At 40.6% G+C, this 26,426-nt stretch overlaps 1 protein-coding gene across 3 annotated transcripts; it reads right to left on the reverse strand.

Annotated features, from left to right (window-relative positions):
- Positions 1-20,867: 20,867 nt before the first annotated feature.
- On the reverse strand, positions 20,868-25,026 carry LOC109243501 (probable inactive receptor kinase At5g58300). 3 transcript variants are annotated; one of them, XM_019410446.1, is made up of 3 exons: positions 24,936-25,026; positions 21,775-23,207; positions 20,868-21,684 (listed from the first exon to the last, which is right to left on the reverse strand). In XM_019410446.1, exons 2-3 carry the CDS (start codon positions 23,087-23,089, stop codon positions 21,053-21,055), a joined length of 1,947 nt encoding a protein of 648 aa, XP_019265991.1. In that variant the 5' UTR covers positions 23,090-23,207; positions 24,936-25,026; the 3' UTR covers positions 20,868-21,052. The 3 variants fall into 3 exon arrangements, with proteins under 3 accessions (XP_019265991.1, XP_019265989.1, XP_019265988.1); XM_019410444.1 differs by lacking the exon at positions 24,936-25,026 and adding an exon at positions 23,927-24,219; XM_019410443.1 differs by lacking the exon at positions 24,936-25,026 and adding an exon at positions 23,429-23,842.
- Positions 25,027-26,426: the final 1,400 nt, after the last annotated feature.

Here is a 26,426-nt window from a genome sequence, read left to right on the forward strand (position 1 = left end):
AGGTTAATGAAAACTCACTGTGAAATTGTTATTGTTGTTGTGAAATAATATTCAGGATGGCCTGAAGCCATGCGATTGAACTGTGAACTATTGTTGTTGTGTGAAATGTGATTGTCCTGTGGGATCGGGTTGCGCGCCGCAACATGAAGTTATAAGGTGTGGGTTGTGGTGATAAGTTGTGAAAGTTGTGAAATCATTGATGTGATGAAATGATGTTGAAAGGGGAAAAGGAGAGATTGTGAAACTTGTTTGGCTTTGGTTGTTCCTTTCAAGTGCATTTGATCGTTGATTCTATTACTGTTCGTTACTTGTGTATTGTTTGATTTTACTTGGGGTAAAGTTTGTTCATACATACCAGTACAATTCAAATGTACTGACGTCCCTTTTGCCGGGGGCGCAACATTCGTGTTATGATTGTAGGTGGATCTATAGCAGGTACTCCAGTTCACCGACAGTAGCACTCCTTCACTTCCCGTCAGCTGTATTAGTGAGCCCCTTTCCTTTCGGGGCCCTGCGTGGCTCATGCCGCTTTTCTTCCCGGAGTCTTATTTTGGTATTTGTGTAAGGTATAGCCGGAGCCTTGTTACCGGCAAGTATTGTATCACTCTTTTGTATCCTTAGAGGCTCCGTAGACAGGAAATGTGGGTTGTGAACTTATGTAAATATGTACTTTGTATGTTGGGCGATGTAACTTGTAAACCGCGCTAAGTAACCATGTATGTTATGGATATTTTGTAAAAAGGTGTTTAAATCATAAATGGCTATTTCCTTTGATTAATGAGTAATGAAAACACGAGGTAACACGTGGGATAGGAAAGGCACCCATGTCCGCTTGACTGGGGCTACCCGGTCGAGCGCCGGTTGCGCCCCTCGGTTTTGGGACGTGACAGAGGCTATAGCGGAGTTGACAACTACTATGAATCAATTGGCTAAGGCACAGTTGCAACAAGTCCAAAACCCTCGCCAAGTGAATGCTATGGAAAGTGTTAATTTGCTTACCAACAAGAGAAGGCAAAGAAGGCAACAAAATCAAGGGAATTCTGAGCAATTTGATGATGATTGTGATGGGTTTCAAAATGATGGGTATGATGAGCAAAATGAAGAGGTACAGTATGTTAACAACTATCAAGGCAATAGAGGCAACTCTTCAAACCAACAATGGCGACCCCAAGGAAATTGGGGCAATCAACAACAAGGTGGTGGTAATTGGAACAACAACAACCAAGGCGGTAATTGGGGGAACAACAATCAAGGTAACCAAGGGCATTGGAATGGTAATAACAATAATTGGGGCAACAATAATAATCAAGGTGGATGGAACAATGGGAACCAATGAAATCGGGGGCAAGGCTTTCAAAGGCCCCCAATGTACCAACAACCGAACAATCCACCTCCTTTTCTCTCCCAGGGTCCTAGTTATTTGGGTAATGATATGGGAAGAATAGAAATGATGTTCGAACAAATGCTGAAGAAGAACCAAGATTCCGATGCTCAATTGGCTTCCCACAATACCTTTATTCGGAATTTGGAGGTGCAATTAGGCCAAATCTCTCAATCGTTGAATACTCGCCCTAAGGGTGCTCTACCAAGTGATACGGTAGTGAATCCAAAGGGTGGGAACAATCATGTAATGGCGGTTACTATAAGAAGTGGGAGAGGTGGTGATGTGCATGCCTCGAAAGATAAGCAAGTTGTTGATGATGATGTTGAGTTGCGGGAAAATGATGTTCCTTTGGTAGTTGAAGATGTGGTTGATGACAATGTGAACAATGATGTGAGGATTGACATTGATGAGGCCGAGGTGGAAACTCAAGAGGCCGTGAACCCGTCTAGGGAGCACATAATTGATATGCCCGAGCCGGTGGTGCCCAAAGCCAAGGCACCTTTGCCTAGACCACCTCCGCCTTATCCTCAACGGTTAGCCAAGCAGAAAAGTGAGAATCAATTCAAAAAGTTCATTGACATGATGAAGAGCTTATCCATCAACGTGCCTTTAGTGGAGGCTTTGGAGCAAATGCCTGGTTATGCTAAATTCATGAAAGATTTGGTTACAAAGAAAAGATCAATGGACTGTGAAACTATCAAGATGACCCACCAAGTTAGTGCCATAGTACATTCAATGGCCCCGAAATTAGAGGATCCTGGTGCTTTCACTATCCCCTGCACTATTGGTAGTGCAGACTTTGCCAAAGCTTTATGTGATCTTGGGGCAAGCATCAATTTAATGCCCTTCTCAATTTATAAGACTCTAGGTATTGGGCCACCAAGGCCAACTTCCATGAGATTACAGATGGCAGATAGATCAATTAAACGTCCTTTGGGTATAGTCGATGATGTGCTTGTCCGGGCGGAAAAATTTATCCTGCCGGCGGACTTTGTGATTTTGGATTGTGAGGTGGACTATGAGGTCCCAATTATTTTAGGGAGAGCTTTCCTTGCAACGGGGAAGGCATTGGTTGATGTTGAAGCGGGTGAACTAACTTTTCGAGTGGGGGATGAGAAGGTTGTTTTCCATGTTTGCAAATCCATGAAGCAACCCAATAGCACCGAGGTGTGCTCATTTGTGGACATTGTCACAGTTGTGATCGTGGATGACACAAGTGCTATGATTAACGTGGAGGATCCCCTTGAGGCCATGCTATTAAATCTTGATGTCAATGATGATGCAAGCAGAGTGGAGTGTGTCAATGCATTACATGGGATGGGCTCTTATTCCTATGAGCCGAGAAAATTGTCTTTGGATCTTGAAAATCGGAAAACTCCACCAACCAAACCATCAATTGAGGAGCCACCAGTGTTGGAGTTGAAGCCACTTCCTCCACACCTCAGGTATGAATTCTTGGGCTCTAATTCAACTTTACCAGTTATTCTTTCTTCTTGCCTTACTAACATGCAGGTTGAGGCCACTTTGGCGGTGCTTCAAAGGCGAAAAAGGGCAATCGGATGGACTCTGGCGGATATTCGGGGAATAAGCCCCGCATTTTGCATGCACAAAATTATTTTGGAGGATGATGCAAGGCCTTCCTTAGAACATCAAAGGAGGCTCAATGAGGCAATGCAATAGGTGGTGAAGAAAGAAGTGATCAAGTGGCTAGATGCGGGTGTGGTGTATCCAATCTCTGATAGCTCATGGACTTCTCCGGTGCAATGTGTGCCGAAGAAAGGTGGGATGACCGTGGTGACAAATGACAACAATGAACTTATTCCCACTCGAACCATTACCGGGTGGAGAGTTTGCATGGACTACCGGAAGCTAAATAAAGTGACCCGCAAGGATCATTTCCCGTTGCCATTCCTCGACCAAATGCTTGATCGTCTTGCGGGGCGAGCCTTTTATTGCTTTTTGGATGGATATTCGGGTTATAATCAAATCTTAATTGCTCCGGAGGACCAAGAGAAGACCACATTCACCTGCCCATATGGTACATTTGCTTTCTCCCGGATGCCGTTCGGGTTGTGCAATGCTCCGGCGACCTTCCAACGATGCATGATGGCTATTTTCACCGACATGGTGGAAGACATTTTGGAGGTCTTTATGGATGATTTTAGTGTGGTTGGTGATTCATTTGAAGAGTGTTTGGGAAATTTGGATAGAGTCTTGGCCCGATGTGAAGACACAAATCTCGTTCTTAATTGGGAAAAATGCCACTTCATGGTTGAAGAGGGCATAGTGTTGGGTTACAAAATTTCTAAGCATGGGATTGAAGTAGACAAAGCCAAGATTGAGGTGATTTCAAGGCTTCCTTCCCCCACTTCTGTCAAAGGGGTGAGAAGTTTCCTTGGGCATGCGGGGTTCTACCGGCGGTTTATCAAGGATTTTTCGAAGGTTGTGAATCCCCTTTGCAAGTTGCTAGAGAAAGATGCCAAGTTTGTGTTTGATGAGAAATGCATGGAGGCCTTTGAACTTCTTAAGCACAAGTTGACCACTACCCCGATCATTACCGCACCCAATTGGAGTTTGCCTTTCGAGCTCATGTGCGATGCAAGTGACGTTGCGGTTGGGGCAGTGTTAGGTCAAAGAGTGAACAAAATGTTTCATCCCGTGTACTATGCAAGCAAAACAATGAATGAAGCTCAAAGGAACTACATGGTGACGGAGAAAGAGTTATTGGATATTGTGTTCGCCATGGAAAAATTTCGGCCATATCTTATGGGGGCCAAAGTCATAGTGCATACCGACCATGCTGCCCTTAGGTATTTGATGACCAAGAAAGACACCAAGGCAAGGTTGATGAGATGGGTATTACTTCTTCAAGAGTTTGATTTGGAAATAGTGGACCGGAAAGGTAGTGAGAACCAAGTTGCGGATCATTTGTCCCGCTTGGAGGAGGAAGGAAGGCCGTGTGATGGCTTGGAGATCAATGATACATTCCCCGATGAGCAACTACTTTCTGTGTCAATGTGTGATATGCCATGGTTTGCGGATATTGCTAATTTCATTGTGACTGGCATCATCCCGTGTGAGCTCTCTTCTAACCAAAGGAAGAAGCTCAAACGGGATAGTCTGGACTTCTATTGGGATGAGCCATACTTGTTCAAGATTTGCACGGATGGGGTGATTCGAAGGTGTGTCCCGGAGGGAGAGCAATTGAGTATTTTGGAGGCTTGTCATTCCTCCCCCTATGGTGGCCATCATGGAGGGGTGAGGACGGCTTCGAAAGTTTTGAGTTGTGGTTTTTATTGGCCAACCTTGTTCAAAGATGCAAGTGATCTAGTGAAAAGATGTGATCAATGTCAACGAGCGGGCGGAATTTTGAAGAAAGATGAGATACCTCTAAACACAATCCTTGAAGTTGATATCTTTGATGTATGGGGTATCGATTTTATGGGCCCTTTTGTTAGCTCGTGTGGGAACACTTACATTCTTGTAGCGGTTGATTATGTGTCAAAATGGGTTGAGGCCGTGGCCTTGCCCAACAATGAAGCTAGGAGTGTAGTAGCATTTCTAAAGAAGAGCATTTTCACAAGGTTTGGTACACCCCGGGCAATCATTAGTGATGGAGGATCGCATTTTTGTAATAGAGCTTTTGATGCTTTGCTTTCCAAGTATGGTGTCAACCACAAAGTCTCTACACCTTATCATCCTCAAGCAAGTGGCCAGGTTGAAGTTTCTAACAGGGAGATCAAGAGCATTTTATCCAAAACTGTCAATGCCAATAGGATCGATTGGTCTAAAAAGTTAGATGATGCTCTATGGGCTTACCGGACCGCTTACAAGACCCCAATTGGCATGTCACCGTATCGGTTGGTGTTTGGTAAAGCATGTCATCTACCAGTGGAGTTGGAGCATAAGGCCATGGGGGCCTTGAGGAAGCTTAATCTTGAGTGGGATGTTGCAGCTAATCTTCGTGTTGAACAACTCAATGAGCTTGATGAATTCCGGTTTCATGCATACTCTAATTCGTCCTTGTATAAGGACAAGATGAAGTGCCTTCATGACAAATATACTCGTGGAAAGGAGTTCAAAGTTGGTTATTTGGTGCTCTTATTCAACTCTCGTCTAACGTTGTTCCCGGGAAAGCTGAAATCCAAGTGGAGTGGGCCATTTGAAGTTGTGTGTGTGACCCCGTTTGGTGCTCTAGATTTGAAGAATAAAAATGGTGAAGTCTTTAGAGTGAATGGGCACCGTGTCAAGCATTATCTTGGGAAGTTTGATGATAGCCATGTGGTGGCTGTTGTTCATTTCTAATGATGTAATGGTAACCCGCATCGTGTCGCGACGTTAAATCAGGCGCTTCTTGGGAGGCAACCTATGTCTTTTTCTTCTTGTTTTCTTTGATTTTCTTTGTAGTATAGGATTGATTTTTGGGCTAATTGGTTGTGAGATGTTGCAAGGATTGTGTTGATGCAGTGCAAAACGGTGTGAAGAAAATGATTAGTCTCTGAAGTTGCCTGTGTGGCCGCACTACACTTTGTGCGGTCCGCACTAGTGAAGGCTAACTGGAGGACTCTCTGAAGTTTGCCACCGCGGCCGCATGGCATTTTGTGCGGACGGCGGTGGACCTCTGCGGCCGCGGCCTATTTGTGCGGACCGCAGAGGTTGCCTTCTCAAATTTCTTCTAAACAAACCCAGTGCGGACCGCGGTCCATTTTTGTGCGACCGCGCTGGTAGGTAGGATGGAGCTTCTATAAAGAGACCTCAACTTCCTTTACCCTTGTTCTCTCTGCTTGTATTAATCGTTGCTTTGTGTTGATTCTTTCTTGCTCAAATTCTGGTAACAGTTCACCTAACTCCTTTTAGTCTAATTGTTTAATTTCATTTTAGTTTCATTTCTTGTAGCTTGTAATCCTTCTTCATTCCCGTATTTCTTCAATTTTTAGGTTAGTTTAGTTTAATTGTTAAATTTTGTGTGCTTGGTGAGCATTTAACTGGGTAATTGAGTAGGGACAATATCTAGCTGAAAACTTGAACTAAAATGCAAAACCCAAGAACCCTAACTCAGTGCCATATTTGGGCACCCTCCACGGACCGCGGTCGTGTTTGTGCGGGATGATTTACTGAAAGTTGACCTTAAGCCCAGTGCGGCCGCACTACATTTTGTGCGGTCCGCACTGGCCCACCGCGGCCGCAGTACCATTTTGTGCGGGCCGCGGTGGTGAGATTCAAAGAGCTTATTATTGGGACCTTAGACCTGTGCGGACCGCGGTCATTTTTGTGCGGTCCGCGGTGGCCTCAGTGCGGCCGCACTTCCATTTTGTGCGGTCCGCACAGGCCATGTTCTGCAACTGTGTCTGCAACTGTCTGCTTCTGTTCTGCAATTCATTCTGCACATATGTTTCACTGCTTCTATTGATACTAACAATGTTAGATGTTGTGTTTGCAGATAATGGTTAAACTACGAGGTAAAGGCTCAAAACAACCCGGGAGAGGTGATTCCTCTCGGGGAGGGAAGCAGAGATTGGTTAAACTCACTCCCCAGGCTCGTCAAAATATAAAGAAGATGAGAAAAGCAATTAAGGCAGTTGACAGAGCCTGTGATAAGTAAGTGAGTAAGTGTCATCCCAAGACATCTCCTCAGACTTGGTGCCAACTCATATCGCCACGAGTTTCAGATTGACTGATGATTCTCCTCCACCATCACCCACTATCCAAATGCCAGTTAATGTCGTTTTTAATTCATCTGAGGGCTCAACAACTGGTAGTGGGAATGACTCCACCTCCCCCACAACTTCATTATCCGGGGAGAGTGCAGGCGGAGGTGAGGGAGATGATGAGGGAGATGAGGAGGTACCGGAGGGTGGTGAGACGTCGAGGTGGGGGGGGGGGGGTTGCCCGTACTAGAAAACCCGAAGTGTGGGAAGACAGGTTCGTGAGCCAGGTGGCATACCACAAATTCAGGGAGTGGTGGCCGGTAAGAAAACTGATTTTAGAAAGGAGCTTCATAGATAGAGACCTTCTACCCCACAACCCAAATGTGTAGAGAGAGTTCAGAATGAGAGTGGGGTGGGAGCACTTTCTAGATGACTACGTGGAGGCAAATGAACACTTGATCAAAGAATTTTACTGTAATATGGCCCACATCGTCAAGGGTTCCAAAGTGACCAAGGTTCGAAACAAAAAGGTGATGTTAGACGGGAAGTCTCTAAATGATTATTTGGGGTTCACTGATGTTGATGAGTCCCTCTACATGGCAAATATGGAGATGGGCGAGGAGGTCCGCCCATGGTTAGCTCAGTTCCTGGCAATCCCGGGGAGAGTTCCTGACTGGTTGACCGCTGGGGTCAAGATACTTCGGAGGACCCTCAACTTCGAGGCGAGGGGTTGGGAGACGTTTGTATGCAGCCGATTAGGCCCCACTTCCCATGATCAGACTCTACCTCTCCATCGGGCTGTCCTAGTTGCTTCCATCATGGCAGGGTACCCCATCAATGTGGGAAATGTGATGTCCCGCATCATTTCTCTTGTGGGCTCCGAGACCGACCGGAACTACCCTTTCCCAAACACCCTGACCATGTACTTTAGAGATTTGAAGGTAGAGAAGAGACCGTTTGATATCAAGGTCAAGGCTACGACTCCATTCTCATGGTATAGTTTGAAGGGGCCAGACAACCCCAAGGACAAGAACTACAAAGCCCCTGCTTCTGCCCCAACTGGCCAGTCTGAAGAGCCAGTTGTGGTAGAGGCCCCCTCTGAGCCTGCCTCCACTACTGCAGATATGCCTCCCGGACCTTCCACTTCAGCTGGCATTCCTCCAGGTCCTTCTACCTCAGCTGGCCCGGAGATTCCATCTTCCCGGGCCCATCCTATCACTGCCCACCAGCTGAGCCAAATGCTTCAGAGTCTAAACAACTGGATGTATACTGCTTCGTCCAAGTTGTCTACCTTGACCTCCACCATTGCAGCTCAGTCGGCTCCTCAGCCAGCACAGGTCCTACAGTCTATAGAGGATGCCTTGAAGAAGATACTTGACAACCAAGAGAAGATCCTCAGTACCCAGGCTGATTTGGCAAAGGCAGTGGATTCACATGGCAAGGCTCTAAAGGAGCTTGCCAAGGAGCACAAGAAGCTGCGCAAGACACGGGCCTCCAGGGAGTCCGTGAAGGAGCTGAGGCGGATGTGGATAGACTGAAGGTAGACCACCTGCCTTTAGACTTGTTGTTTGAGGACCCAGCTCCAGCAGCAGTGCCAGCAGCAGATACACAGCCAGAGCAGGCACAGAGGCCTCCAAAGAAGAGGAGGAAGATCCCGAAAGCAGATGATGCCATCATCCAGTTGGCGGACCCACCGGAGGCTTCCTCCAGTCAGCCACAGGATGTACCAGATCCACAGCCCGTCCAGGTCCAGGCCCAGGTCCCAGCAGCTGAGCAGCAGGATACCGGGATCCAGTTTGAGGTTCCCGAGCACACAGAGGACCCAGGGACCACTCATGATCCTATGCAGACAGACGAGGCTTAGGGAGTCTTCATATCCTTTCTTTATTATTTTTGGTACTTATTTGGTTTAGTTGGCATTGGGGACAATGCCAGCTTTTATTTGAGGGGGTGCGCCCTATATTTTTGTTGGATGACTGTATATATACTGATTCATTTTATACTTTCTTGCTTTTCATTTGGTTTGTATATAATTTTACATTTAGTTACTTTTATCGCACTTTTTTATCTTTCCTTTGGTCTGTATATGAAGTTACATCATTGTATATATTCATTCCCCGTTGTATATTCAAATCCCCTATTGTACATATTCATTCTATTTTCTATTTTCGCAATTTTTTTTCGTTTTTAGCTTCTTATATAGGCTTGTAGCCTTTTGTTTTGTTTTGGACGTTTTAATAAGCCTTTGGTTTTCTTAATGCCACGGTTCTTTCCAAAGGTGGAGTTTTGTGTGAACCGGGTGGCTCTTCCCAATGATAGATGGCGTGACAACCTTTTTAAGGGTTTGAGTCCGTTTTTATTTTTGTTTTTGGTAGTTTGTAGTTAAGGGTACCTCAAGCAAAGCTTCACTTAGGCCTAGCACATTTGCCTTTGATCCCATGGTCAAAGACAAATTGTTGTGTTTAGGATGGTGAAAGTCATGGCCTTGAGACTCTTGTGTTGACCGACAATCATCAAATGGTTTTTCGGACCATTGTGTGCTCAAATCGTATCTAAGGTCGTTGTGGGCCCCCGACTCGATGTCTTTAGCAATCCCTTAGCTTGTGTGGTGAGAAATCGAATTGCGAGTCCAAGTCCCGAGCCATTGGTCTAGAACTTGCCCTGAATGTTTGTTGAGGCAAAATCTTAAGTGAAATTTGACTTGGGAAGTGATTATAGGCTCTCCTTGATCCAAATGATAGTTGAACAAATTCCATAGCCTACCAATGATATGATCCCTAGTTAACCCTTTTGAGCCTTAGACCTTTTTCTTTCAAGAACCATGTTACAAGCCTATACCCGTTCTAAAAGATACCCTCTCTCGGCACCCGATCTTTCCTTGAGCACATGGCAAAAGTATAAGTTTGGAGGGAGAGACGAGGATGAAAACAAAGTGGTATAAGGCACAAAAATGAAGAAAAGGAAAGGCAATGAAAAAGAAAGAAAAGCAAAAAGACAAAAAGAATGCTCAATGTGAGAAAGAATAAAAGGGGATTCAAGAAAAGTAAAAGAAAGAAAGGTGTGGAAAGTTGAAAAGGGAGAAAAGAATTGAAATGCATAAGAAAGAGTGACAATGAGTCTCTCTAACCCCTTGGAAAGAGGTAAAATGACTCAAAGAGTCAAGTGAATTGTGCCAAATGAATCAAAAGAAGTGCTTAAGGGAAGATGGAACCCACTTACACCAATTTCCTACCCTGAACCAAAAGCCTTCACAATGACTCCACAAAAGCCCTATATGATCTTGGATTTTCCCTTAAGGGGTGGGTCTTATTTTGTTTGCTTGAGGACAAGCAAAAGCTTAAGTTTGGGGGAGTTGATAACTAGGGATTTTGACGTGTTCCATGCTCCTTCTTGCTTATGCTTTGATTATAAATTCTTACAAAATAGTCCGAAAAGGCTCATAAGTTGTGATTGATTGCAGGTTTGATCGACAAAGTCATGAAATGTCAAACATTGGCTCAAAAGGAGTGAAACCTGCTCAAGTACCTAAGACAAGGCAAAACTCAGGAGAACAGGCCTAGTGCGGCCGCACTACTCTTTATGCGGTCCGCACTAGAGAGATTCAGAGAGTCAGAAATTAAGGCTTCAAGCAACACGGCCGCACTCCATTATATGAGGTCCGCGGTGAAGGCTCCGCGGTCGCACTACCATTATGTGGGTCCGCGGAAGAGAAGTTCAGAGAGATGAAATATGCCAAGGTTCAAGTCATCGCGGTCCGCGGTCATTATTGTGCGGACCGCATTGGAGACCTCCGCGGCCGCGGTCCATTTTGCGCGGTCCGCGGAGCCTGAGTTCAGAGAGCCAATACTTCAAGACCAAGAGCCTAGTGCGGCCGCAGTCCATTTTGTGTGGCCTGCACTGACCCCGCAGGGGCATTTTTGTCCAGTTTTTCCAGCTTAGTATAAATAGAACCTTTTTCCATTTTTAGGGTAATCAGTTATTTTAGAACAACAGTTGCGCTCGTGAGAATCTATTTTGTAGCCATTTTGGGCATTTTAGCTTAACTCTAACGATAGATTCTCTGTATTTTCTTTAGTGTTTAATTAATATGTCTTTTTCTTCATCTATTTCTCTGATTTTATCTTCAAGCATGAGTAGCTAAACCCATTAGCTAGGGTTGTGGCTCAATCCTAGTGTGGTTAATTAATGAGTGTTGTAATTTATGTTTAGATTGATTATGGGTGTTTGTTATTTGGGTCAATTTTATGGTTTAAGTTATGAATTAGTGGTTGCAAACACTAATATGTGTTTAGTAGACTTGGGCTCTTCTTGAGAAAGAGAGCCTAAGTCTCCAAAATTGACTCAATAAGGAATTGGGATGGACTCAAGAGATTTGATAGTCCCAATTAGAGGGTTAAACCTCGAGAGAGTAATTACCCGACTTGAACCCTAGTTGCTCGGGAAATTATGCATACCCAATTGATCTCGAGAGAGTCAATTGGGCAAAACCACTCTTTCTACCGAGAGGTGTAGAGTGGGTAGCATTGAGCAACGGTTATAACATATTTTCCCAATCATGTCAATCTTGCTTTGGATGCAATTACCAGTCAATTAGCCACCTAGGTGAAAGTCACTACCCTAGTGCCTTTTTAAACTATTAGATACCATTTGTAGCAATTCATCTCTTAGCATAATCTAGTTGCATTTTCAATTAGTAGTTTGATAAAAATAGAATAATAAAGAAAATCCAAAAATGAATAGAAGACCAATTAAGAGCATACACGCATTCCTCAACTAGATAGATACTCGATTCCAATCCTAGATCTCTGTTGATTCGATCCCGACCCAAAATCGGGTAAAAGCTATTGCGACCCTCTCTCGCTACTTTTTTTAGCGGTGCGGAGTTGGCAGCGATCAACTGCATAACTTAATCCTTAATAGCCTTTACTAATATTTGTTGTCTACTGCAAGCCCCTACAATGAAGAGGCCTCTGGAGATTGGTAAGATCAGGGATGAGTTGTATCTCTTGTGTTCCCTCTGCTTGAAGAATGTTGTGCTGATTTTACATCTGTTTCATCTTTGTTTCTTGCCTCATGCCATGCTTGTGATGTAAATAGCTTATAAAATCTTCTTTTAGTATTTAAGATCACAGTGCTTCATAGAGTCATTCCTTCTCAAATGTAAATAATTCCATCTGCAATAAAACACCTGATTGTGATTCCTTCTTATCTCATAAGAGTGATATTAATGTATTGTGGCACAATAGATTAGGCCATGTTCCCTTTGCCAAAATGAGAAGCATTATCACTATCCCTGCTACTTTTTCTACTAGACAACCTTTTCTATACTCTATATGCCCCATGGCTAGACAAACTATGTTAAACAAGTTTTTGACCTTTTGCATGTTAATTTGTGGGGACCCTATCATGTCCCCACACATGACAATTACAAGTACTTCTTAACTATGGTAGATGATCACACCAGGTCCACGTGGACTTATCTTTTGTCTAGTAAGAGCAATGCCCTACAGATTCTTAAAGCATTCATTTCCTTTGTTAAGACCCAATCTCACTTGACCATTAAGTCAACAAGGTCAGATAATGGTTTGGAACTCACCAGTACAGAAGCAAATTCCTTCTTTCAGACCCAAGCCACTGTTCACCAGAGAACTTGTCCATACACACTATCACACCTCCTTTGTCCCGATAGGGGGATATAAGGGAGTTTTTCAAATTAAAGTGACAATAATCAAAATGATATTAATTATTTTAATCAGAGTCTCCACGTAGAGTAATTTTATGGTGTCCCAAATCACCGATTTATTTTAAATCCCAAATCGAGGAAAATTCGATTCCGTTTAAAGTCTGCGAAACTAGAAGACCGGGTAAGAAATTCTGCTAACTTGGGAGAAGGTGTTAGGCACTCCCGAATTCTGTGGTTTTAGCACGATCGATTAGCAATTTATACTTGGCCTATTTTATCTAATTACTCATTTTAGGACCTATGTTTAATTTACCTTTTACCGCTACTCATCACTTGATAACTCGTGTTTAAAGAATTATCTTAAGATGAGTTACGCGTACGTATACTCGTTTTAGTTTGATGCGTCAAGAATCATGTCACGCGTACGTGTATACAGTTCACAACACTTAGTTTATTTAAGAAAAAAGTTTGGTCAAAGTCGCGTAATGCGCACTTTGAATTTATTTGAAAAAATCGCAATCACGCCATGTGAACATGTACGCAATCATGATAGTAGTTTAAAAGCCGCGCCTAAAAGCATTTCTACGAGTATTTGATTAAGGCGTTTTATTTACTAAGAATGTTTGACCATGGTCATGCGAACGTGTACCTTGGTTTGTGTTTGGCATCACGACTAAGTCACGCGTGCGTGTACATGATTGTACTAGTTAGTTCGATTATAAGTATACCTATAGTTATGGTTATGTCTCTAAGTTTAGTACCCTATGTCATGTAACTAGGTGTACATGTTCGATACTATGTGAGACATTTGTTTGAAGGGTAGCTTGTGTATTAGCTGCCAAACATGCTCGTACTTAAGAGCTTGGGCCTGATAAAGGCTGAATACAAATGAACTCTGGCCAAAGACGTGTATCGTCCGTTATTTGGACTAGCTAATGAATTTAATTCGAAAGAAACTTGGGCCTGACTGAGTCTAAATGACTCTGGCCCAATGCATGTTTATTCGAACGAATTTGAGACAATTTTGTAATGGCAATTATAGGATTTTACTTATATTTGAGTTACCTTTTTAAAACAGTATGCAAAATAGGGGGGGGAGGGGGGGATGAGACGTGAGTAAAGTAAATCAAAATCTGGTTCAATTCGATAATTTCTACCTAAGTCTTTTACTTCTTATGTTAACACTATGCTAAAGTGATAAGTTTAAAAATTATTATGTATTTGAAGCTTTAGAATGTAAATGTTTTAATCAAACTATCAGCTCGATTTATTAGCCGAAACCTTGAATACAATTCCATAGACCCAATTGGTTTGGGCCTGAAAATGTATTATGGCCTACTGTCCTGTTTGCTTGTAAAACCCAATTTTTCATGATCCAGAAACTAACGAATTGGAATTACTATGTTTAATTGTTTTGAATAAAAGAGTAAAGCTATTAATATATCAAACTAACTCATTATACGAGAAAGATAAAAAAAGGACTAACTTAATAACTAAATGATGAGATTAATTCTTTAATGATGACCTAATCTACCTATTACTATTCTAACAAGTTTCTTAAAAGAAAATACTGTTTTTTCTTCTTCTATTATATGCAAATGTATAAATCTTCTAGATGAACACATGAAGCTTAAACAACTTTTTGCAATTTCCTGAACATTTTTAACATAATGCTAATATAACTTAAATAGAATAAACAGTGTAAATGACTAGTTCTACATGGGTTCACACATAACTTCCAACTAAACAACTTTAAACCACATGATTCATGCACTAATGTAAACCATACACCAGACCATATTCAAACAAAACATTACTCTTGATAAACAACAAATTCACAGTCAGGATAACAATGAGATTAAACCTTTACATTGTTTAGAATAGTACCTTGATAGCAACAAAAAACAAACAAACAGAAAGATAAAAAATAAGTCTCTGAAAAATCTGAGCAAAAGCAACAGCAAGAATACCAAACAGGAAAACAAAAACAGCTTCAAATTCAAACTCAGAAATCCCAGCCAAAATGTGAAACCAGTAGGAGTTCTTTGCTAAAAATGAAGGAAAGAGACTCAAAAGCAGTGCAGAATCAGTATTTTTTAGGGAATTTTCTCTGTGTGTATATGTGTATTTTCGTGTCAATCTCTATGTGTGTAGGTCTAGGTCCCTCTATAATGAAGAAAAAAGAGTGTTTATATAGAGTGAGGGAGTAAAAAGGGATAAGGATTAGGGTACCAAAAAGGAATCTGCCAGCATTCCCTAAAATTAAGGAAAGGCATCTTTCCGAAACAGAAATATGGCCAGCATCCAATTTCTGGATATTTGGGATCTATCCTTATCCTTTCCTACTCAGCTTGGGACATTTGTCCCTATTCTAGAAGTTTCTTAACATTTACTGAAAAAAATTCAAACTTAAGATTCCAAAATTGACCCTTAAGGGCCTTGGAATTGCCTTAGAACCAGACTGGTTCTGGGCCTGAGTCGTGTGACTCTTGGTCTAAAGACCTCGGGCTTTTTAAGCTTTAACAAGGCTATGGGCATGTCTATCAGACAGGCCCAATTTCTAAGCCAAGTAGAATGGGCCACATCAGTGAAGCCCAATTCCTAAACAACTCCCCAATAAAAACAGTAAATAAATAAAAACAACAGTAGTCCTATTTTGATTAATTTAAATAAATAAAAATAACATCAAACAAAATAAAAACAGTAATACTGAAAAATAAACATAAAAGAAAAAAATTTAAAAAATAAAAATAAAAAACATAATAATAACGATAAAGAAAAAATAGGAAAAAGGAAAAGGAAATTATATCGAACTGTTTTGGCAAAAATGGAATCTAGTTGCTAAAAACCCTCGTGCCAATACACCCATCTGGAATTTGAGATCCCTGTTGGGAGATATGGCACGAGGATTATTATACGAACTAGGTGGATCAAAAAAGGAGGGAAAGCAGATCTAGGGTTTAGGAAACCAAGATCTAAGATCTAGGGTTTTTGATGGGGTATTTTCGGGATCTATGGGTAGAATAGGGTTCTAGGGGGTTTGGGGGTTATATGGTAGGGTTTTGGGCAGATTTAGGCTTTGCCGCCCCCGTAGGCGATTTCTCGCGACGGTGCTAGGGTTTCTGGAATTTTTGGATCTTAGATCCACCAATTTTGGTAGAGTTTTTGGGGATTTGGTTGATATGGTGAGGTTTGAGAGAGTGAGGGGATGTTGTGAAGTGAATTTGGGTGGCTTTGGGGTGTCGCCTCCGCCGTAGGCGATTTCCGATGGCGACTCAGGGTGGAGCTAGGGTTTCTAGTTCTTTTTAGTTTCAAGATCTACTGGTTTTCATGGGGGTTTTGGGGATTTAATCGATAGGGTGAGGTTTAGAAAGAGTGAGGGGAGAGGATAGGGTGGTTTTTTGGGTAGTTTCAGGCGTCGCTGCTGCCGTAGGCGAATTCTAGAGGCGGCTTAAGGCGGATGGTGGTAAGGCGGCTAGGGTTTGAGGTGTGGTTAGATAGCGAGATGTGAGAGAGGGTGTGAGACGAAATGAGGGGGTAGGGGGTCGCTAGGACAGTTATATATTAAAGGGAGGGGGAGTTCCGAGCCGTTGGATTTTGTAAAGATCAACAACTGGGATTGATTGGCACCAAAACGGTGCCGTTTGGTTTAGTGAAGGACTAGACCGGATTAGGTATTGGGCTTGGGCAGTTTTGGACTGGGTGTGTGGGATTGAGCTGGTTTAAAATTGGCCCAGTCCGATCAAGGCCTACTAGAATCCCCCCCCCCCCCTTCTTTGATTTTTAAAAATCTAATTAGTTTAATTAAATTCTAAATTAGGTACTAAATTATCTTAATTTGTAAAATTTAAATAACTATCTATTTATATTATTTACATAATTATTCAGTCTTAAATTAAAAGAAAATTGCTAATTTTAACGCTAAAACTAAAAATGTAAAAATCAATATTATTTTTGTGAATTTTGTTTTAATAAAATAATTAATTAACGACTTAACCTTAAAAATGCAAATAACAACCTAAAATGCAATGCATGACATTTTGAACATTTTTTTAGGGTATTTTCCATAATTTTAAATTATTAAATGTGCACAAAAATGCAACTAACTGCAAACAATTAACAAGAAATTCCTACAAAATTCTATAAAAACGAAAGTAATTTAGAAAAAACTATTTTTTAATTTTGTAGGAGTATTTCTAGTCGGGCAAAAATCACGTGCTCACACACACCACAACAGAATTGTGTGGTTGAGAGAAAACATAGGTACCTTCTTGAGACAGCTAGGACACTTTTATTTCAATCAAAGTTACCTGTAAAATACTGGGGTGAATGCATCTTAACAACTACTTACCTCATTAACAGACTGCCTACCACATACCTCAAGAATAAATTCCCCTTTGAACTCCTATACAAAAAGAAACCAAACTGTTCCCATTTGAAAAGTTTTGGGTGCCTATGTTTCCCCACTATACCAAGAATAAATAGGGACAAATTTGATCCCAGAACTGTGCCTCATGTCTTTGTTAGATATCCCTTTGAAACCAAGGGATACAAGGTGCTGAACTTGCAAACTAGAAATATCCACATATCCAGAGATGTAACCTTCCATGAGAATATCTTTCCCTTTTGCTGTGTCACCTGTTGCAGGTTCTTTTCCCTTAACTCTTCACTCAATACCTTTCATCTCTGATTTACACACTGCTGTATCTCAGCCCACTACAGACAATTCACCAAGCCTAGACAATCCTGGAGTTGCACATGATCAACCTTCACCTGATCACTCTGCACCTTCTTTTCTAGAGACACCACACTCCTATTCTCCTGAGATCCTTCCACAAAATCTATTTGATCCCATTCCGCAAAATGATTCACCTATCTTAGAGCTCAAAAGGTTTGGCAGAGAACACAAATTACATGCTCATCTGCAGGACTATGTCTATTCCATACCTCAATTGAAAACAACCTCTACTTCTCTACCTACTGATCCACCGGCCACTTCCACCTCCCTTAATGCTTTGTTCTCCTTAAATAGTCATATTTCTATTGATTCTTTAGTCCTTGATAATCAGTTGTTTGTAATGAATGTCAATAATGATTTTGAACCATCTTCATATAAGGAAGCTGCCCTTAACCCTGCTTGGCAAACAACAATGACATAGGAGTTTGAAGCCCTACATGCAAACCATACCTGGGATGTAGTGCCCCTGCCAAGCGGCAAGCAGGCCATTGGTTGCAGGTGCGTATATAAGATAAAACACAAAGCTGATGGAACAATAGAGAGGTTCAAAGCTAGGCTAGTAGTAAAAGGGTATACTCAGCAGCCTAGCATAGACTACACAGAAACCTTCAGTCTTGTGGTAAAAATGACAACAGTGAGAGCTCTTATAGCTACTGCAGTGAAGAAGCAATGGCACATCTTTTAGTTATATGTGAATAATGCATTCCTTCATGGAGACCTCCACGAGGAAGTATATATGCAAATGCCACCAGGGCTAGAGATCAAGTCTCCAGGTTTAGTGTGCAAGTTGAACAAATCCTTATATGGCCTCAAACAGGCAAGCAAATGTGCCACTCTAAGCTGACTGAGGCCTCGTTTGTTTTTTAAGATTAAGACATTTGAATCTGAATACACATCTGAATATTAAGATTTGTATTAAGATTAAGACATCTGAATCTAAATACACATCTAAATATTAAGAAGTGTATCAAGATCTGAATACTAAATGATTAAGACTGTTGATTTTTAACATCTGAATGTATAAAGTTTATCATTATTTGAAAATTTAAAAAAATAAAATTCAAATGAGTACTAATTAATCTACTATTCTATCAATAAAATATATAGTTTTTTAGAATATGATAGTTGTTGGTGGTGATGGCTAATGGGTGAATCCCGATTAGAGACTGTGGTTGGTGGTAGTTTTGATTGATGGTGGTGGTTCGGGTAGTAGCTAGTGGTGATTGGTAGTGGTGGCGATTATGATTGAGGATGGTGGTGGTGGTTGGTGATAGTTAATAATGGCGGGTGGTGGTGGTAGTTGTAATTGAGGAATGTGGTGGTGGGTGGTGGTAGGTTATAATGATGGATATTGGCGGTTGTGGTTGTTGATGGTGATGTGGTGGTTAGTTGTGGTAGTTGAGGTGGATGCGTGTTGATTGTGGTTGAGAATGATGGTGGTGGGGACGGTGGGAATGGTGGGTGGTGATAGTCGATAATGGTGGCGGCTATGTTTGAGGGTGATGGTAGTGGTGGTGGTTGTGGTTGATTATGGTGGTGGTGGTGGCATCGTGGTAGTTGATAATGGTAGGCGGTGGCGGCAGTTAATAATGAATATGGATGATAGCATCTTGATGAAATTAAGTCTCTGTTATAGTTCTTAATCATACAGACCTATTCTGACCCATTAAGTGATTATGAAGTAAAAAAACAAACAAACTTAATGATTAAGATCTAAATAGTTAAGATTCAGACTTTAAAAACAAACACACTTAATGTCTGAGATCTGAATGATTAAGATTCAGACAAATGAATGAGGCCTGAGGCTCTTTGTTCAAAGTACTATGTATACTCTCTTAATGACTACTCACTCTTTTACAAGAAAATACATCATTCTACCATTTATATAGCTATATATTGTAGATGTTTTTATCATCAGTAGGACAAATCTTTCAGAAATTACTCAACTCAAATGTTTCATGCATGATCAATTTAAGATATAGGACCTCGGAGAGCTGCATTACTTCCTTAATTTGGAGGTTCTTTACACAGGTGATGGTGTGATAATTTTCCAAAGAAAGTTTGCACTAGACTTACTCAAAGAATATGACTGTCTTTTTACAGCAGACTCTCTACTCCCCTTGATCCAAAGGAAAAGTTGAGAGCCAAAGAAGGAGCAGCATTGCCAGGTCCTACCTACTACAGAAAATTGGTAGAAAAATTAAATTTCCTCACCAATACCAGACTGGACATAGCCTTCAGTGTGCAGCATCTTAGCTAGTTCATGCAAGACCCAGGGAGCCACATTTGAAAGCATCTTTCCACTTGCTTAGGTATCTGAAGAATGATCAAACTCTTGGAATTTTTCTATCAAATGACTCTGACTGTAACATGAAGGGTTATTGTGATTTAGACTGGGCTGCTTGCCCGGACTCTAGGAGGTCAGTCACAGGATATATGGTCTTGCTAGGCAATAGTCCAATACGTTGGAAATCTAAGAAACAAGAAACAATGTCTTTATCCTCAACAGAAGCAGAGTATAGGTCCTTGAGAAAGATTGTTGGAGAGCTAACTTGGTTGTGCAGAATATTTGATGAGCTTACTATTCCTTATCCTAAACCAATCTCAATGTTTTTGTGACAGTCAATCTGCCTTACCCATAGCTCGTAATCTTGTTTTTCATGAACGAACCAAACATATCGAGGTCGATTGCCACTGTGCGAGATAAGCTCCAAGAAAAGTTGATTTCTCTCCATCATGTTGATATTGGTGCTTAGTTAGCAGATTTCGTCACTAAAGCCCTCACTGGCGTAAAGCATTCTAGATATTGAACAAGTTCGGTGTGAAGAGGGGTATTGAGATAACACTGTATTTAACTTCATTCTTGTATATACTTCTGAGTAGTTTAGTTAGTTAGTTAATTAGTTAGTTGATTAACTTAGTTGTCAAGTAGTTGAAGTTAGTTAGTGGCCTTGCATCCACGTGTATATATACTTTCCCTTTGAGATATCAAAAATACAACAATTCATTCTCTCAGATTCAAGTCTCCTTCTCTCTTAGCTCATACGAAGGTTCTAGAGTCCATAATGGAGTCTCTAATCGAGAGTGAAATTGGTTATCCAAACGCATAAATTGACAATATTATCTAGAAGGAGAATGGGAGGGGACATGAATGTTCCGTTTTGAAAAATTTGAGATTTTTTGATACGTGGTCAAACTAATAATAGCCTTAAGGTGATTAGACTTAAATCATGAAATAGGGAGTATATCTAGTGTATTTGGGTGTGCTATGTCCAACCTAGAGCGTCAAAAAGATACATTAACAATTTAAGATCTAATTATTACAATTGCAAATTTCTACCTTAGCATTGCCGTCTTGATGGAAAACCAATAAAGGAAGATAAAGATAAAGGCCAAAATAGAGAGAGAAAAAAATTAAAAGAAAAACAAAGGTTCTCATTTATATTGAGCTGATGAGTTTCTACAGAGGCCAGAACAGGATATAGCATCAAGATAAAAAGCACTTATATGTCCAAGAACATGCAAAAGCTGGCAATGGAGATAAATTGCATTCTTAAATTACTCTAGAATAAAAAAACCAACTTATTAAATTACTAGGTTCAAATCAGGGGTTGTGCATTAGAGTCCTTAGACCTGTTGTCCTCAGAGGAAGGCCTTGTCTCTCCTTCTGGTTGTCGAATTTCTTCAATCATTCTAACCACTTCTCCCATACTAGGTCTCATATCAGGCACCTTTGCTACACAAGCAAGTCCAATCTGAAGCATCTGCACCATTTCTTCTTCAACATTCTGGTATTTCAACAGCTCTATGTCGAAAACTTCAGCAGTCCATTCCTCTCTAACAACAGACCGCACCCACCTAGGCAAATCAACTACCTCATCATGTCCTGATAATGGGATAGGGGATTTGGCTGTCAGCATTTCAAGGAGCAAAACTCCGAAGCTATAAACATCGGATTTTTGTGTCCCTTTCCGCGTTTCAATCACTTCTGGAGCGCGGTAACCAGCACACCTATACTTAAATGGTATGTAGTTCATTAGAGGTGTTAAGCCAAAATCAGAAATGCATCCGTCTTGGTCTCTTGTTAGAAGTACATTGGAGGACTTGATATTCCCATGAGTAAATTTTACACCACCTTCAATATGGATGTGGGCAATTCCTTTCGCTGCTCCTAGAGATATCTTCAATCTTGTATCCCAGTCTAGTGGAGTTCTTCCAATACCTCTATTACCTGTACTCATTATCAAGATTATGTAAAATTAAAGCAAAAAGTATGAATAATTACTGATAATCGAAAATCAAAGCTTGAAGTAAATTATACCGTGTAAGGCGGCTGACAAGCTACCAGCAGGCATGTATTCGGTAACAAGAAGTTTCTCATCCTTGGAATAATAATATGCGCGGAGTGGCACAATATTAGGGTGCCTCCCAACCCTTCCAACAATCTCCATATGTTGTTCAAACTCCTTTTTAGCAGCACCTACTTCCCTCAGCCGTTTCACCACCACAATCGTCGCCTCATCCAAGACAGCTTTGTAAGCTGTTCCGTAACTCCCTTTACCAAGAACCTCTGCGGAAGCCCTAAGAAGATCCTCCAAATTGAAGCTGTAAGTGCAACCTTCAAAGAATACCAACTTGTTCTTCTCAGCATCTGGTACCCCACTTCCAAAGTCCTCAGTCTTCTCGCTCCTTCCCCCATTAGCCAGTGCCACCTTTTCTTTAATCGTGCTAGTGTTGTCACTTACTTTCTTTTTCAAACAGCAGAAGGAGATAACTAAAACTAGGAGAAATATCAGCGAAGAAGCCACAACTGCAATGGCAATGATGGTTCCAGTACTTAGTTTCTTAGAGTTGACAGTCTTTGGTCTTTCAGGTGGAGATAAGCTATCTGCTGCTGGAGAAAGTGATGGAGAATTCAAGGAACAGCTAGTTAGAGGTGTCCCACATAAACGAGAGTTTCCCACGAATGATGAAAGTGGAAACTTCTGGAGGGAGTTGGGCACTGAGCCATTTAGCATGTTGTAACTAAAATTCAAGCGGTTTAACCTGAGGGTGTCAAGGCTGGGGATTTCTCCTGTCAATGAATTGAACTGTAGGTTCAACACAGATAATCGCGACAAGCTCTTGATCATGGTGGGAATTTCTCCAGTAAAAGAGTTGAAAGATAGATCTAGTACACCAAGTCGAGGAGATAAAGAAACAGGAATATCACCAGAGAAGTTATTATGCTGAAGGTAGACAGACTGGAGGGAAGGAATTGAAAGGAGATCAGAAGGAAGACTTCCATTAAGATAATTGGCTCTTAGACTTAGGACCTTGAGAGCGTCTAGCTTGCCTATACTGTTAGCGGGGATAGGACCAAAAAGTCCAACAGCAGGTAGATGGATTTCAATAACTCTGGTTCCATCTTTGTTACAAGTGATACCAGCCCAAGATTTGCAAATTGGGAGAGCCAAATTCCAGTTGAGTTTTCTGATATGAGGAACAGAGTTTGCAAACTCGAGTAGAGCCTGTCTATCGGAATCAAGATCAGCTATAACATGAGGAAAAATTGACAGCAAGGGAATAAGAAAAGCAACAGCAGCCAGTAAAGGCTGGAGTTTCATTATGTTTTTACTGATCTGGCTCGCAAACATGCTAAATCAAGATTCAACTTGCAGCAACCCTTCACTTGTTGCCTCTCTGCTTAATCACTTTTGAAGAGCATGAAACAAATTAGCTGGTTTCCTCTTAGAGGAAGCAGCCCCTTAGCCACTGTGGAAGGAAGATTAATCAGTTTGCTACAAGAACTTTAAGAAACATTAACATATTCAGGTGCAAGAAAACTATATAATCAAGAAGCAGTATCAGCTAAACAAGTACAAAGAATGAGAATGCTAGAGTAAGAAATTCATTGGTTACTATGAAAGAAAGAACAAAATTAAACCAAGATTATGCCTAAGACACTCAAGTGAACCGACTATAAAGTCACTTACCTATATATGATATGCATGAAAAGGAAACTTCAGTTTCATATTGAAAATGGATCAATCAAGGAGGCAACAACCATGACAAATACTGATTGAACTACTCACTGAAGACAGATTTTGGAATGGGTGGGGAGAGAAGATTTATTGCATACTTTGGTCTAAAGTCCTTTTTGGCAATAAAGTCATTCTTTTTCTATTGTTACCCCCCTAAAAAGCAAGGTGCCAATTGCTTTTTTTAAATTCCTATAAGCTGTTCATTATAAAGCAAGAGCAGAAAACTTGAAAGTCTTTCTCTAAACATATGGATTATCAGAATTTCTTATAGAATGAATACACTCTAGATTTTACTCTTTATCCAGTATTTTATGTGTATAATCGGAGGGAAGATGCAATGCATCGCCTTTAATAATGGACTTGGGATAGTCCTAAAAAAGATGCCCACTTATATATAAAAGATAACCAGAATCAGAAGATTTAGGAACATAAAGATAATATATCACTTACATCATAATAAGGAGTTGATATTGTACATATAAAACAAATGTAGCATCAAGTCAAAAGTTGAAGCTTCATTATTTCAGCAAATTTGAAAGACTTCAATGGTGCTCATGACCTTTTCAATGTGGAAAAGTAAAATTGGCATATAACAATGATAGAGTATTGTCAGGCCCAGTTAACCAGCTAGCAGAGCAAATCTGGTATATTATGCATTGGAAATTATGTTTTGTTGATAGAATTATCAATTTTTAAAAAGAAAGTATACTAGACTAAGGAAGTGTAATGCTAAAGAGTGTCACAAAAGGGAAAAAGAAGAGAGTGATCCCCACATTTTAAAGTGATCCCCAGAAAGCAAAAAAGATACAATAAAGTAAAAGCAAAAGTTGAATGGTTCCTCCTTTATTCAAAGAAAGAGATGGAATTCTATGCTAAAAAGCATTAGGTACCACTGATGTACACCTATAACGGAGAGTCAGATCCAGGATTTAAACTTTATTGGTTCAACTTTTAAGGTTTTTAACATTGAATCCATTATATTTCTAAAGTGATGAGTTTCGTATTTACTATTTTTGCAATTTTAGCGAAATATTTATATATTAATTTATACTCCATATCAAAAGTTATGGGTTCAATTGAACTCGTCGAGTACTACATCTGCCCACAAACAAAGCACTCCTCTTTTTGTGGCATTAACAAAGGGGCCTTGTTAAGCAACATGCCTATAATTTTGCATTTCCTAACAAAAAGACAATCAACAAAACCAAATTTTGTGATGCCAAAAGCTTGAAATCATATTGGTATTGGTAATGACATGTAAAAGCAGAGCATTCATGCTCCCATACTTCAAGTTGATATGCAAAACAGCATTCTTTCACGATCCACATGAAATTAAAAAAGGCACATAAAAAAGATAACACTTACCCATAAAATAGTCTATATATGTCTAAGCTAGCTCGAACACTACCTTTATCAACTAAATAGAGGAAGGGAAAAAAAAAAAAGAGAGAGAACTCACAATAGTCAAGCTTAATTCTTGAATTTGGAAAGACCAGAATAGAAGGGGAGTTGTTTTATCTGTAAAACACTGGAAAGCATCAGCGAAAAAATAGAGAATAGGATTTGGATGGTCAGTTTCAACAGCTCTTCTGTAGGTATAAACAGTGAGAGAATTTAGCTGTTGGATTTTGGGAATTTGAAAATGATGATTCCAACGGTATTCTTCTAACCAGAAAAGGAATTCTTGGAAGTTAAGGTCACCCATTTAATGTTATTATTAGTACACTAGTAATACGGATATAGCAGGTCATTAAAACAGAAAAAATGCAATTTTCTGTGAGTTATTACCGTTTATAACGACTGTGTCGGCACCCACATTGAAGGTTTTAAATTTTAATAGTAACATGTAGCTAATTATATAGTAAACCTAATGAAAATGATAGGTACCTTACTAAATGCTAGAAATGGGACAGGAAGAAAATGACCCACAAAATTGTACTCACAGTTTAAGTTATTGAATGTTGACTACAGATATGAAGAAGGAAGAAACAAAGACAGCTCAGAAATGGATGATTTTGGTGAGCCTGCTGCTTCTGGGAGGGTGATTAAGGTCCAACTATATATGTTACATGAATCATTTATTCTGGGGCCATCAAAATTTAAACTTGATCTTTCCATCATTAAAGTTCTTTTCACTCACCTTGTGATCAAAGTATAACACTGGATAAATCTTTTTTGTAATTTTTCACATATTTATCTATGTTTCATGTCAACAGCCATTAATGTTTGCAATATGGTAGGTTGCCTACATTCGAAACTTGCGTGAATGCGGAATGCTTTATGCATCGAGCTGTCCCTTCATCTATGTTTCGTGTCGGAATACTAAATTCAATTGAACCCCTAACTAGTACTAAATTATATCTGTTTGACTCAAAAGATATTGCAACCTTTTTGAACAAATCAATCAAATAAAATGATGGGATAAATCTTAGTCATTCATAATGAATTCCAGATCAATGAGCTAGATGGAGAACAACATATTAAAAGAAGTGAAGATAAACGATCTTATCGAAACTTTCCAGTATTATTCTCATTTATCGGTGGAATAGAACATGTTACATTTTACATCGATCGATGAGGATTACCTCTTTTTTCCTTATCTTTATCGAAGTTATGGAGAGAAGATAGATGGAGAATAGGAGAGATGTTTTCTGCAAAAGCCCCCCTTGTGAGAGGTTTTTACCCTCCTATATATACAGCCCTGGACCTCCAGCTATGTGCTCTGTCCGACGCTTCTCTATGCCTCACACTCCTCGGTTACTTGCTGGAGGTCATTCTTTACTGCTTCGACGAAAGTCGTGAGGGCAAGGTGCGGAACAGCCCATGTCGATCCTTATTGCCTTACCGTCTGTGAGCGGGGCGTTGGTCGGTCTGACCGTTGTGGTCAGATTTTGAGCAATAGAGTTAGTCCCTCCGTCTGTCGGGGTCGTCCCCTGTCGAGCTCGACAGA

This window comes from Nicotiana attenuata, unplaced genomic scaffold (assembly GCF_001879085.1).
Source record: "Nicotiana attenuata strain UT unplaced genomic scaffold, NIATTr2, whole genome shotgun sequence".
In the NCBI taxonomy this organism is placed as follows: domain Eukaryota; kingdom Viridiplantae; phylum Streptophyta; class Magnoliopsida; order Solanales; family Solanaceae; genus Nicotiana; species Nicotiana attenuata.

Coding starts and splice junctions, on each gene's coding strand:
- LOC109243501 (XM_019410446.1), bottom strand. CDS start 23,089: ATGTTTGCGAGCCAGATCAGTAAAAACATAATGAAACTCCAGCCTTTA. Junction 21,685..21,774: donor CTTGTCAGCCGCCTTACACG/GTATAATTTACT, acceptor TAATGAGTACAG/GTAATAGAGGTATTGGAAGA.